At 41.3% G+C, this 12143-nt stretch overlaps 1 protein-coding gene across 1 annotated transcript in view; it reads right to left on the bottom strand.

The window, feature by feature from the left end:
* Positions 1-136: 136 nt before the first annotated feature.
* Positions 137-12143, bottom strand: part of POLR1B (RNA polymerase I subunit B) — a 29112-nt gene continuing 17105 nt past the window's right edge. Inside the window, exons 11-15 of the mRNA XM_025927116.2 lie at positions 7450-7620; positions 6684-6840; positions 3597-3793; positions 2196-2449; positions 137-1551 (exon numbers count right to left, since the gene is read on the bottom strand). Coding sequence (XP_025782901.1) covers positions 669-1551; positions 2196-2449; positions 3597-3793; positions 6684-6840; positions 7450-7620 — 1662 coding nt within the window. The 3' untranslated portion in view covers positions 137-668. The remainder of the gene's footprint in view (positions 1552-2195; positions 2450-3596; positions 3794-6683; positions 6841-7449; positions 7621-12143) is intronic.

Genomic DNA, 12143 nt, shown 5'->3' with positions numbered 1-12143 from the left:
TACAATGTTGTGCCTGTCATTAACAATACTACCATGTACACATAAACATCTGTTAAGAGGATGGATGTCAGGGTGGATGTCAAGTTCAGTGTTTTTACCAAAAATGAACACACACGACCCCAAAGGGTACAAGGAATCTTCTGGAAGTGGCGTTTATTACCTTGATTACAATCATTTCACAGGTGTATGCATGTGTTCAAACCCATCAGATTGTATACATTAAATACGTGCAGTTTTGTAGAACAACTACATTTCAGTAGAGCCACCTTTTGTTTTTACTTTAATGGAGATATAAGAAAATATAAAATTACATCTATGGCTTGCATTGTATTTGTATTGGACTGCTCTGCTCTAGCCAGAGAAATGTTTGATGGTCACTGTCTGCTGAAAATAGGATACAAAGAACCTAGGGTTGGAAAGACTTCCCTGTATATCCGTCAACTTACCAGTGTATCATTTTTTGAACATAATGTATTAAAAATCAACTTCAGTAGTTCTTATACTGGATAGACTCAGAAATCCTGAATTCTCAGTTGCTAGGTCTTGGTTGAAAACTCTAACACCCTTGGAAAAACTCCACAGTAACCAAGTAATATCTTCACTAAACTAAAGTTACTTACATCTTATTTTAATCTGATAGTTTTCCTAACCCAAAAGGCCACATCAGGTTAAATGACATCCAATTTCACTTTGATGTTCATAGCTGCCAGTTCGGCTACAAAATACCGGAAAACGTAAGGCACAGAAACAGTGTCAATAGTATCGCTGCGATTACATAAAGTACAGTTGTACTTTCTGTTGCGCATGGCAGACCAAGAAGGCGGTGGCTTCTCCAACAATGGAGAGAGTAAACTACCACACTCCACGCACACGTGGGCTACCGATCGATCCGAACAGTTGAAGAGGCGGTCATGAAGGAGAAAAGATGTACCGTGGGCTAAAAGAGCATCCCGCTCCATTTCCCCAAAACGGATTCCGCCCTGGACGTTTCTTCCCCCAATAGGCTGGTTAGTGACTTTGTCTCTGGCTCCCGTCGTTCTAACCTGGAATTTGTCTGAGACCATGTGGCGTAAACGTTGATAATAAACCACGCCTATGAAGATGTCTGCTTCCAGTTCTATCCCACTGATGCCACTATACAGCCTCTCGGTGCCATAGAAGTTGTAGCCAGCAGCTTTCAACATCTCACCGAAGTATTCTAAGGCTGAGTTCTCCTCTGAAAAGGTGAAGGGTGTAGCATCGTGGCAGAGACCGTGCAAAGCAGCAGACTTCCCCGCCATACTCTCAATTAACATACCAATGGTCATGCGGGAGGGAAAACCATGAGGATTGAACAAAATGTCTGGGACCATCCCACTCTCAGAAAATGGCATGTCCTCAGCTGGCCACAACCGGCTCAAGATGCCCTTCTGCCCATGACGACTGGCAAATTTATCTCCGATAGTTGGGTTCCGAGGGACTCTCATCGTGATGCAAATACACTTGAATTTCCCACTGCCGGTGTCATTACTGCACACTTTGATGTTATCCACAATGCAATTTTCTTTACTCCTAGGAAAAAATAAGCAGACGGGAGGTCAAACTATGTTCTTTAAACTTACAAAGACACTTAAGTGTTATTGATATAATTAGTGCGTCATATAGGATATTTGCAAAACTTATTCCTACCTCTACTCTCCAGTACAAATAGAGATGGTGTCCCTACGAGTATTTACGAACATGGCTACTGATTACATTCACTACACAACTATGCCCATCTGAAAGAACGGCAACAGAGGCAACTGAAAAACTATGATGAAGACCTACTGTTGAAACAATTTTCTGGATGTAAAATAAGCTAAGAAGTTTTTAATTTTAATACAAGGCACAGTGAACTTGACATTTTAGCTAGGAAAATTCCTAACAACATGCCTGAGAGAGATGATCAAGTTTGAATAATACAGTTTTGAAATCAATCACAGGTAACTTATCAAACTATGAGACTGAAAAGAGAAGTAGAAAAACAAAGGCCATACAGCAGACACAGAACTTTGTCTCATTTAAGAAACGCCACTTCAGTTATGACTGAGTCAGTGACTAAAACCGTCACTTCTGTCTTCTCCAGAATTCTCCTGTTAAAAGATAACATTCACTGACCACCAGCAATTTCATTGAGAAACAGCCTTCACAAAGTAGTATTGGGTATCCGAACTTACTTATAGTAGATCACAAAGTTTTCCCCGGTGTTGAGGTTCAGGTAGCCATAATACGGATCTCCATACTGCAACTGTGCTCCGATAAATGGCAAGCCATCATCATCTAACTTCTGCAAAACCCGTGGGTCACCAAGTTTGACTCCGAACACCAGACTATCATCTCCTTGTTTAATTTTTTCAGAGAGATCTATGAACTCAGACTTGTAGACACTTCCATGGGCAAAGCCTCGTTCCCAAGAGGCCTTATTCACAATCTGTGAGGTCAAAAAAATCATTAATTTAAGAGACTGAGGCCAAATGGGGATTTTCAAAATTAAAACTAGTTAGAATTAAAATACTGGGTTTATGATAACTGCCATTCTAATTTTAAAACTCCAAATTTTCCAAGTCACCTACACTAATAAAACCCAGACACTTGTAAATGGCTTAAGACCTAATCATACATAAATATAAATGATAGGGGCACTTTGGTGGCTCAGTCAGTTAAGCATCTGACTCTTGATTTCGGCTCAGGTTGTGATCTCACAGTTCATGAGATCAAGCCCCACATCGGGCTCTGTGCTGACAGCACAGAGACTGCTTGGGATTCTCTCTCCCTCTCTCTTTGCCCCTCCCCCGCTCACATATGTGTGCGCTCCCTCGCTTAAAATAAATAAACCTAAAAATAAATAAATATGAAATGTAGACATATCCAAGACCTTATTCACTCAGCATCTACTCACACATCACTCAAATATCCATGATATATGCATATTTGAATATTTAGTGAATATCCCTCAAGGCTTGCCATTTTCTTTCTTTCTTTTTTTTTTTAATGTTTGTTTATTTTTGACAGAGAGAAAGAGTATGAGCAGGGGAGGGGCAGAGAGAGAGGGAGACACAGAATCGGAAGCAGGCTCCAGGCTCTGAGCTGTCAGCACAGAGCCCGACGTGGGGCTCAAACTCACAGACTGCGAGATCATGACCTGAGCCGAAGTCAGACGCTCAACCGACTGAGCCACCCAGGCGCCCCAAGGCTTGCCATTTTCAATGGAGAGTAGGAATTCATCATTTAACAGAACACTCTGGTGCCAGGACATGAAAATATTCCTTCAGTAATCCCACAGTAAACAAAAAAGTTAAAATGAAAAGAAATGAGGGGTGCCTGGGTGGCTCAGTCAGTTAAGCATCTGACTTCGGCTCCGGTCATGATCTTGCAGTTTGTTGAGTTCGAGCCCCGCGTCGGGCTCTGTGCTAAGAGCTCAGCGCCTGGAGCCTGCTTCGAATTCTGTGTCTCCTCCTCTCTCTGCCCCTCCCATGCTCATGTTCTGTCTCTGTCTGTCTCCCAATAATATAAACGTTAAAAAAAATTTTTTTTTAAAAAGAAAAGAAATGAAACTACATTCTCTTGGCAGAACTCACCATGGCATCTTCCATATCGTAGCCAGTGTAAGAAATAACAGCAACAATGGCATTTGTCCCAATTGGATAGTTATCCATATCATAATAATCATACATGTATGGTCTCACTAAAGGGCTTTGTGGAGTCTGAAGACGATACAGTTTATTATCTGATCGAGCTTGGTAAGTGAGAAGTGGAAAGCCCATAGTTTGCTTCCCTACAAAGGAAAAAAAAACCCTTAGCATCGTTTTCCCCTTAACTATAAAGGTCATATATAAAATTGGTAACAATAAAACATTCATCATCAGGGAATGAATAAATCAATCGTGGTGGTTCTGCTCACTACAGACTAATACACGGCATGAAAATGAAGCAGACCATGTGTATCTATGTAGCCAGACCATGAAAACGATGCTGAGAGGGGAAAAGCACAGAATGACATTTAATATTATACGATTTAGGCACACATCCCAGATAATTCCACTCCTAGTTTACGGACATGTGTATAATGTAAGAAAAGCATAAAAAGGATGCATATAAATTACAGGATATTACTAGTTGGGGGACAGACGGGGTGAAAAGCAGACAGTAACTATTATCTATCTACTTAGATTACTTCCTTACACACACACAGAACACAATGTCAGTATCTGCTAATTCTGGGTGTGGGGTACAGAGGGTAGGGAAGTAAGACTCTTCTTTGTACTACTTCACATTACAGAGAATCAACCTGAAACAAAATGATTTATAAGACCATATGTGTATGCATAGATACACAGTGAATTTTAAAATCTAGAAAAGGAGACTTCCAGCTTCCAGTAAGAGAAAGCTACACCTCAGCACATTAAGATCCAGAACAATGCAAAACAAAAAACCACCCCCCCCCCCGCCCCAAAACACACACAGTATGAAAGCACTGGAGTCAGAAACTGGAGAGGAATTCACACTTGGACAAAAGAAACAGTACAGAGGGAACTACTAGCTTTTTCAGTTTTTAATGTTTTTGCCTGATGGTTCAGTCACTGTAGTGGCTACAACTTGGATAGAAACCTACAGTCTTACCAGCCTACAGAACCAAGGAACAGAGTTCAGAACACAACAGCAACTGGAAAGTAAGGGGGTAGATTTTAGAAAGGAAAGAACCATGAAGAGCCTTAAATTCTGCAAATAAATGGAGTCCAAATCCTTGGCGGACTAAACTATGCCTGTGACAGATCCAAGCAGGCCACCTGAGCCTAAAAGAACATACTTCAACTGCTGTGTTCAGCTATCTACCAATTAAATCTAAAAACCAATCTTTTTGAAGGACCATAATAGAACTGACAATCTTTAAAATCTATCATTCACGATGTCATGGATACAATCCAATATTACTAGAAATACAAGGAAATAGGAAAACACAACCCATACTTAAGAAAAATGTAATCAATGCAGATGGATCCTGAGATGACCCAGATGTTAGAACCAGAAGACGGTGATTTTTAAAAACCTGTAATAACAATGCTCAAAAACATAAAGGAAAATATGTTCACAATGAAGACAACAACCTCAGAGAAAATAGAAACTATAAAAAAGAAACAGAAATGCTAGGCTAAAAAACTAAATATCTGACATAGAATGAAAAATCAGTGAAATTAATAACAGATCAACAAAATGATCCAACCCGAAGAGGAAAAAAAAAGATAGAAAAGGAGATTATAAACCAATGGCTTATAGAACGATACCTAAAGTTTTAATATACATGACACATAAGTGAAATCTCAGGAGAGGTATGAGAGAATGGGGCAGAAGCAGTGTTTTTACAATTAATGGCAAAAACTACAAATTTAATTACATCTTTTTTTTTTTATTTATTTTTTGACAGAGAGAGTGGTAGCAGGGGGAGGGGGCAGGCGGGGGGAGGGAGACAGAGAGAGAGAGAATCTTAAGCAGGCTCCATGTCTAGCAGGGAGCCCAAGGCTGTGGGGCTCATTCTCAGGACGCTGAGATGACCTGAGCCAAAATCAAGAGTTGGATGCTTAATTGACGGAGCCACCCAGGCGCCCCGATTAACTCTTTAAAACCAGATTTAAGAAGACCAATACACTCCAAGCACAAAGAACATCATATCTAGGCATATCATACTCAATCTGCTACAAATCAAATATAAAGTAAAAATCTTAAGGACAGGGGAGGGTGGGGGGGGGTGGGGGGAGGAACACATTATCTACAAGCAATCAACCATACCCGTAACCACTGACTTCTAGTAAAAATGAGAGACCAAGAAGAGACAGTTTGATACCTTTTAAGTGCTGAACAAACATAACTCTCAATTTAGAAATGTACATCTATTTCCTTCAAGTGAAGATCAAACAAAGACATTTTCAGAGAAATAAAAACTAAGAGGATTTGTAGCCAGCCACCTAAACTATAAAAAATGCTAAAGGAAGCTTTTCAGGGTCAAGAGATATTACTTGGAGGTATTCAACGGAACACGGAATCATCAGGCAGGAATGAAGAATACTGCAAGTGATAAGATGTGGGTGACTACATGGTTTGTATTCTTCAAAAGTCAAATCACAAGACTTCAAACAAATCCAAATTGACAAACATTGTACAAAATAAATTACCTTTTGGTTCAAAAACATCAATGTCAAAAGTGACAAAGGCTAAGGATCTGTTCTAATTTAAAAGACTAAAGAGACATGACAACTAAATGCAACTTGTTATCTTGGACTAGGTGCTACGCAGAAAAAAAACTGCCACAAGCCATATTTTTGGGACAATCAGTCAAAATTTGAGTAAGGACTATAAAATAGTATAACAACATCAATGTTAAATTTCCTGATTTAAACGCTTGCCCCGGTTACGTAAGCGAACATCCTTGCTGTTAGGAAATACACGATGAAATATTTAGGGGTAAAGGGGCATCGTGTCTGTAACGTCCCTTCAAATGGAAAGCGGGGCAGATGAGACAAAATGTTAACAGAATCTAGATAAAGGGTTTATAGGAAATCTTTGTACCATTCTTGTAAGTTTTCTCTGAGCTTGAAAGTATTTCAAAATAAAAAAGTTACAAGAGCTTTTCTTCTGTGTGAATACCACCACCACTCTCTACCCCCTCTTACCCATCTGGCACTGGTACATGTTCCGAGGACTCTGGTTGTGATCAGAGAAAGGGATGAAGTTGGCGATCACACTCAGCAGGCTGTGAGGGAAGAGCTCCTGGTGGGTGGTAACTCCAGCCAAAACCTCATCCTCGAAGATGGCAATGTTCATGAAGATCTGGAAAAAAGGAAGGGCGAGAAGTTCAAGGCACAAAATAACTGACTGCTAGCATATTAACTCATCTTATCTCTCAGAGTTTAGGACTCAAAGCCTTGAACGAAAACCTTCCCCACTCAACATCATGAACACGGACAGGATCCACTGGGAAGCACGGGGAAGCTTCCAGTTAGAAATATCACTTACCTGACCCGTGTCACTCTAAATCCACCCTGGTTCAACTGTGGAAGATTGGAAGAAAGAAATTTTTAGGTAGCACAAAGCCCACAGTTTCCCAACTGCAAAGATGGAGGCAAAGGCGGTGAGTGAGTCTAATGGAATGTTCCCACCTCACCACCTGAGGCAGAGTCAGGTGCATAGGAGCTGGGCAGGATGGGAAGGCAGGTAACATGACCATCAACCCTCTCTCTCGATAGGTGAGCGGAGGGAAGAAATGTGAAAACGGCTTTGTGTTCATCATAGAGGAGACAGAGGTAAGTTCGGATTTTCTTTCAAACTCCTGATGGTTATCAAACAGCGCTAACATTTTTAAAAAGTAGCAGTGATTAAGTCTTCAGAAGTCATATACCACACGAGTAGGTTCAGGCACCAACACAATGCTTTGTGTACCTGTTCCATAGTCCCAATTAGTTCTTCTTTGCCTAATTCCAAGTTCTGCACAGGCCGCACAAGTCTACAAGGAGTGGTAAACAGGAATAACCCTGGGTATAGACTTGGTTTTCCTGTCATGGGGATAAGGGCCACTTCCATCCAGGGAGGAATTCTTTTTTCTCTCAACACCTGTTTTCAACAAAAAGAGAGTTCAATTAAGAAGTGATGTAGGGGCACCTGGGTGGTTCAGTCGGTTAAGCGTCCAACTTTGGCTCAGGTCATGATCTCGCGGTTGGTGAGTTCAAGCCCCGTGTCGGGCTCTGTGCTGATGGCTCAGAGCCTGGAGCCTGTTTCAGATTCTGTGTCTCCCTCTCTCTCTGACCCTCCCCCGTTCATGCTCTGTCTCTGTGTCTCAAAAATAAATAAACGTTAAAAAAAAAAAAAATTTAAAAGAAGTGATGTAGGGATGGGCACTTGGGGGTCATGATCTCACGATTTGTGGGTTCGAGCCCCCGCGTTGGGCTCTGTGCTGATAGCCTGGAGCCTGCTTCAGATTCTGTCTCTGTCTCTCTCTGCCCCTCCCCTGCTCATGCTCTGACTCTCTTTCTCTCAACTAAGCCACCAGCCAGGCTCCCCTAAATGAATCAAATTCTTAACACAAAGGCCAAAAAAAAAACAAACAAAAAAACCCACACACACAAACCCCCCACAAGTTAACAAAGATAAAACCTGAAATTAATACTGAAAAAGGTTCAAAGCAATAAATCAAAATTCTGCATTCTCTCAAATACCCACTGCTTAACCTAACCAAGAAAAAAAGCTGGAGGGGTGTGTGTGGGGTGGGGGAGGGGGACAAATGTACGAGTAAGAATTGAAAAAAAAAAACCCAGTGAAACTAAAATTTAAAATCATGGGTCTACTCTAAGAAATCGAGATGAAATGGATAAAATGCAGGTTACCAAAACAGACCTCAACATAGGTAGAAAGCCTTTTTAAAGATGATCGAGTTCCATATTAGAAATAAACATATCTAGGGGCGCCTGGGTGGCGCAGTCTGACTTCAGCCAGGTCACGATCTCGTGGTCCGTGAGTTCGAGCCCCGCGTCAGGCTCTGGGCTGATGGCTCGGAGCCTGGAGCCTGTTTCCGATTCTGCGTCTCCCTCTCTCTCTCTGCCCCTCCCCCGTTCATGCTCTGTCTCTCTCTGTCCCAAAAATAAATAAAAAACATTGAAAAAAAAAAAACGTAGGGGCGCCTGGGTGGCGCAGTCGGTTAAGCGTTCGACTTCAGCCAGGTAATGATCTCGTGGTCCGTGAGTTCGAGCCCCGCGTCAGGCTCTGGGCTGATGGCTCAGAGCCTGGAGCCTGTTTCCGATTCTGTGTCTCCCTCTCTCTCTGCCCCTCCCCCGTTCATGCTCTGTCTCTCTCTGTCCCAAAAATAAATAAACGTTGAAAAAAAAAAATTAAAAAAAAAAAGAAAAAAAATTTAAAAAAAGAAATAAACATATCTAGAAACTATCCCCAAAGAAAGCACTAGAACCAGATGGTTTCATAGGGGAATTCTAGCAGACTTAGGACCAGATAACCCAATTTCTACAAACTGTTCCAGGGCACTGAAAACAAAGGAAAACTTTCTAATTCTTTTTATAAAGCAGAAATGTATCTATTAAGAAAAAAATAAATGTTTACTATTTAACTGGTATTTCTTAAATATTAAGAAAATGATACACCATGACCAAGTGGGATTTATTCCAGGAATTGAGGGTTCATTATTCATCACTAGTACTAGAGAATGATGATCAGGGAATAAATTAATATAATACACTTAGTTTATCTAAAAGAAAATACTACAGATTTCCCCCAGAACACATCAAAGAATGAAATACAGAATTACCGTATGATCCAGCAATTCTAATTCTAGGCATACACGCCAAAGGACTGAAAGCAGGAACTCAAACAGGTACTTGTATATCCATGTTCACAGCAGCATTGTTCATGGCAGCCAAAAGGTAGGAGCAACCTGGGGCACCTAGGTGGCTCAGTTGGTTAAGCATCTGACTCTTGATTTCGGCTCAGGTTATGATCTCACAGTTTGTGGGATCAGGTCCTGCATTGGGCTCCGCGCTTCCAGCACGGAGCCTGCTTGGGATTTTCTCTCTCCCATTTTTGTCCCTCAGCCCTGTCACTCAAAATAAATAAGCTTAAAAAAAAAAAAAAAAAAACAACACAAACGGTGGAAGCAAGCTAAGTATCCATCAATGAACGAATGGATAAGCAAAACGTGGTAGTATACCCAATGGAATATTCTTTAGTCTTAAAAAAAGGAATGCAATTATTTTTACGTTTATTTATACATGTAATCTTTGCAGCCAACGTAAGGTTCAAACTCATGACTGTGACATCAAGAGTCACATGCTCTTCCAACTGAGCCAGCCAGGTGCTCCAAAAAGGAATGAAATTCTGACACAGGCTGCAACAGGGATGAACTTGAAACATTACGCTAAGCGAAATAAGCCAGACACAAAGGGACAAATCCTGTATGATTCCACTTACATGAGGTACCTAGCAAAGTCAAAGTTCATGAAAAAAAGTAGAACAGTGGCAACCAGGGAAGGAGGAAATGGGGAGCTCCTGTTGAATGAGTACAGACTTCCAGTCTGGGATGATGGAAGACTTCAGGAGATGGATAGGGTGGTGGTTGCACAACAACCTGAACATACTTAATGCCACTGGACTAGAAGCTTAAAAATGGTTACAATGGTAAACTTTGTTATATGCATTTATGAACAAAACAAAACCGCAGGGACCTCTGGAAAAAGTGAAATCATACAATTTGAGCATCAAAATAAGCAACAGAAGACTCATGAAATAAAACAGGCATCTGTAAATCTATGCTGCTGTGAATAAAAAAACAAATAAATGGAAGAGAAAGGAAAACTCTACCTTACAAAATAGCAACTCACAAACACAGAAGGAATGATAGAGCTAGGAAACAATCACGGGGCAGCCATCACAATAATCATTCCCTCAGGAAAGAATCATCAATGGGAGAGTAAGAATTCTGCAAAGAATTCGCCAACTTGCAGGTAAAAACTTGATGAGGCTTTCACATAGCTTCTTCCAAATATCTCTCCACAAATTACTAATTACCCAGAAAATTAGCAACAGCACAGTGCATCAACCTAGAGAACACAGCCTTACCGCGATAATAATTAGCATCACTAGTTGCGGGACAAGTTAACATCATGTGCCTCTTTTTTTTTCATTTTTTAAATGCTTATTTATTTGAGAGAGAAAGAGAAAGAGAGAGAGAGAGAGAGAGAAAGATTGAAAATGAGTGGGGGAGGGGCAGAGAGAGAGACACACACAGAACCTGAAGCAGGCTCCAGGCTCTGAGCTGTCAGCACAGAGCCCGATGTGGGGCTTGAACTCACAAACCGTGAGATCATGACCTGAGCTAAAGTTGGCTGCTTAACCGACTGAGCCACCCAGGGGCCCCAAGATCATGTGCCCCTTGAAAGGATATCCTGAATTTCATCATCAGAAAGCTACACACCAACATAAATAAAGGATAGCTATACAATAACTGGCCTGTAGTTTTTAAAAAAGTTGGGGCGCCTGGGTGGCTCAGTCGGTTGAGCGTCCGACTTCGGCTCAGGTCACGATCTCACAGTCCGTGAGTTCGAGCCCCGCGTCAGGCTCTGGGCTGATGGCTCAGAGCCTGGAGCCTGCTTCCGATTCTGTCTCCCTCTCTCTCTGCCCCTCCCCCGTTCATGCTCTGTCTTTCTCTGTCCCAAAAATAAATAAACGTTAAAAAAAAAAAATTAAAAAAAAATAAAAAAGTCAAGACACGAAGAGCTGAAGGGCCGTTCATGATTAAGGGAGACTAAAGAAACATGATAATTACATGTAATACATGATGCTGGACTGGGTCCCAAACCAGGATAGAGAAAAAATTGCTGTGGAAGTCATTCCTGAGACAACTGGCATAATCTGAGTGTCAGCTGTGGACTCCACCACCCTGACCTTCCCTGATGTTGAAAAGTGTACTGGGATTATTGAGGAGGAAAAGCCCTTCTTCTCAGGAAGAATACACTTGATGGTGGCAATCTTCATGGAAAAGGGGATTGGTCTGTATACCACCCTCAAATGGTTCAGAAGAAAAAACTATACAGGCTTATAAAGGGCATACAAATGGATAAAGCATGTGGGGCAAAACCTAACAACTGGTGGATCTAGGTAATGGGCAGATGGGAGTTCTCTGTGGTGTTCGAACACCTTTACGTTTAAAATTGTATTGAACAGGGGCACCTGGGTGGCTCAGTCGGTTGAGCAACCGACTTCCGCTCAGGTCATGATCTCACGGTTTGTGAGTTCGAGCCCCGCGTCGGGCTCTGTGCCGACAGCTCGGAGCCTGGAGCCTCCTTTGGATTCTGTGTCTCCTCCTCTCTCTGCCCCTCCCCCACTTGTGCTCTGTCTCTCTATGTCTCTCAAAAAAATAAATAAATGTAAAAAAAATTTAAAAAAAATTATATTGAACAATTTGAAAACTAAAAATACCGAAAACTGAACCAGAGTACAGTTTGAAATAAACCACAGCACGAACTATAATTCATCCTGTTGCCAAAGAACAATTCTTCAATGCCCATTGTCTCATACCAAAACTCTTGTTAGGAAAATTCCAAATATAAGTTAGTCAAAGAATGTTATTCTAC

Source organism: Puma concolor, chromosome A3, assembly GCF_028749965.1.
Source record: "Puma concolor isolate L17-30 chromosome A3, mPumCon1.1.hap2, whole genome shotgun sequence".
Taxonomy (NCBI): Eukaryota; Metazoa; Chordata; class Mammalia; order Carnivora; family Felidae; genus Puma; species Puma concolor.
The sequence above is the reverse complement of the archived record's forward strand: the minus strand, read 5'-3'. Positions and strand labels throughout refer to the sequence as shown.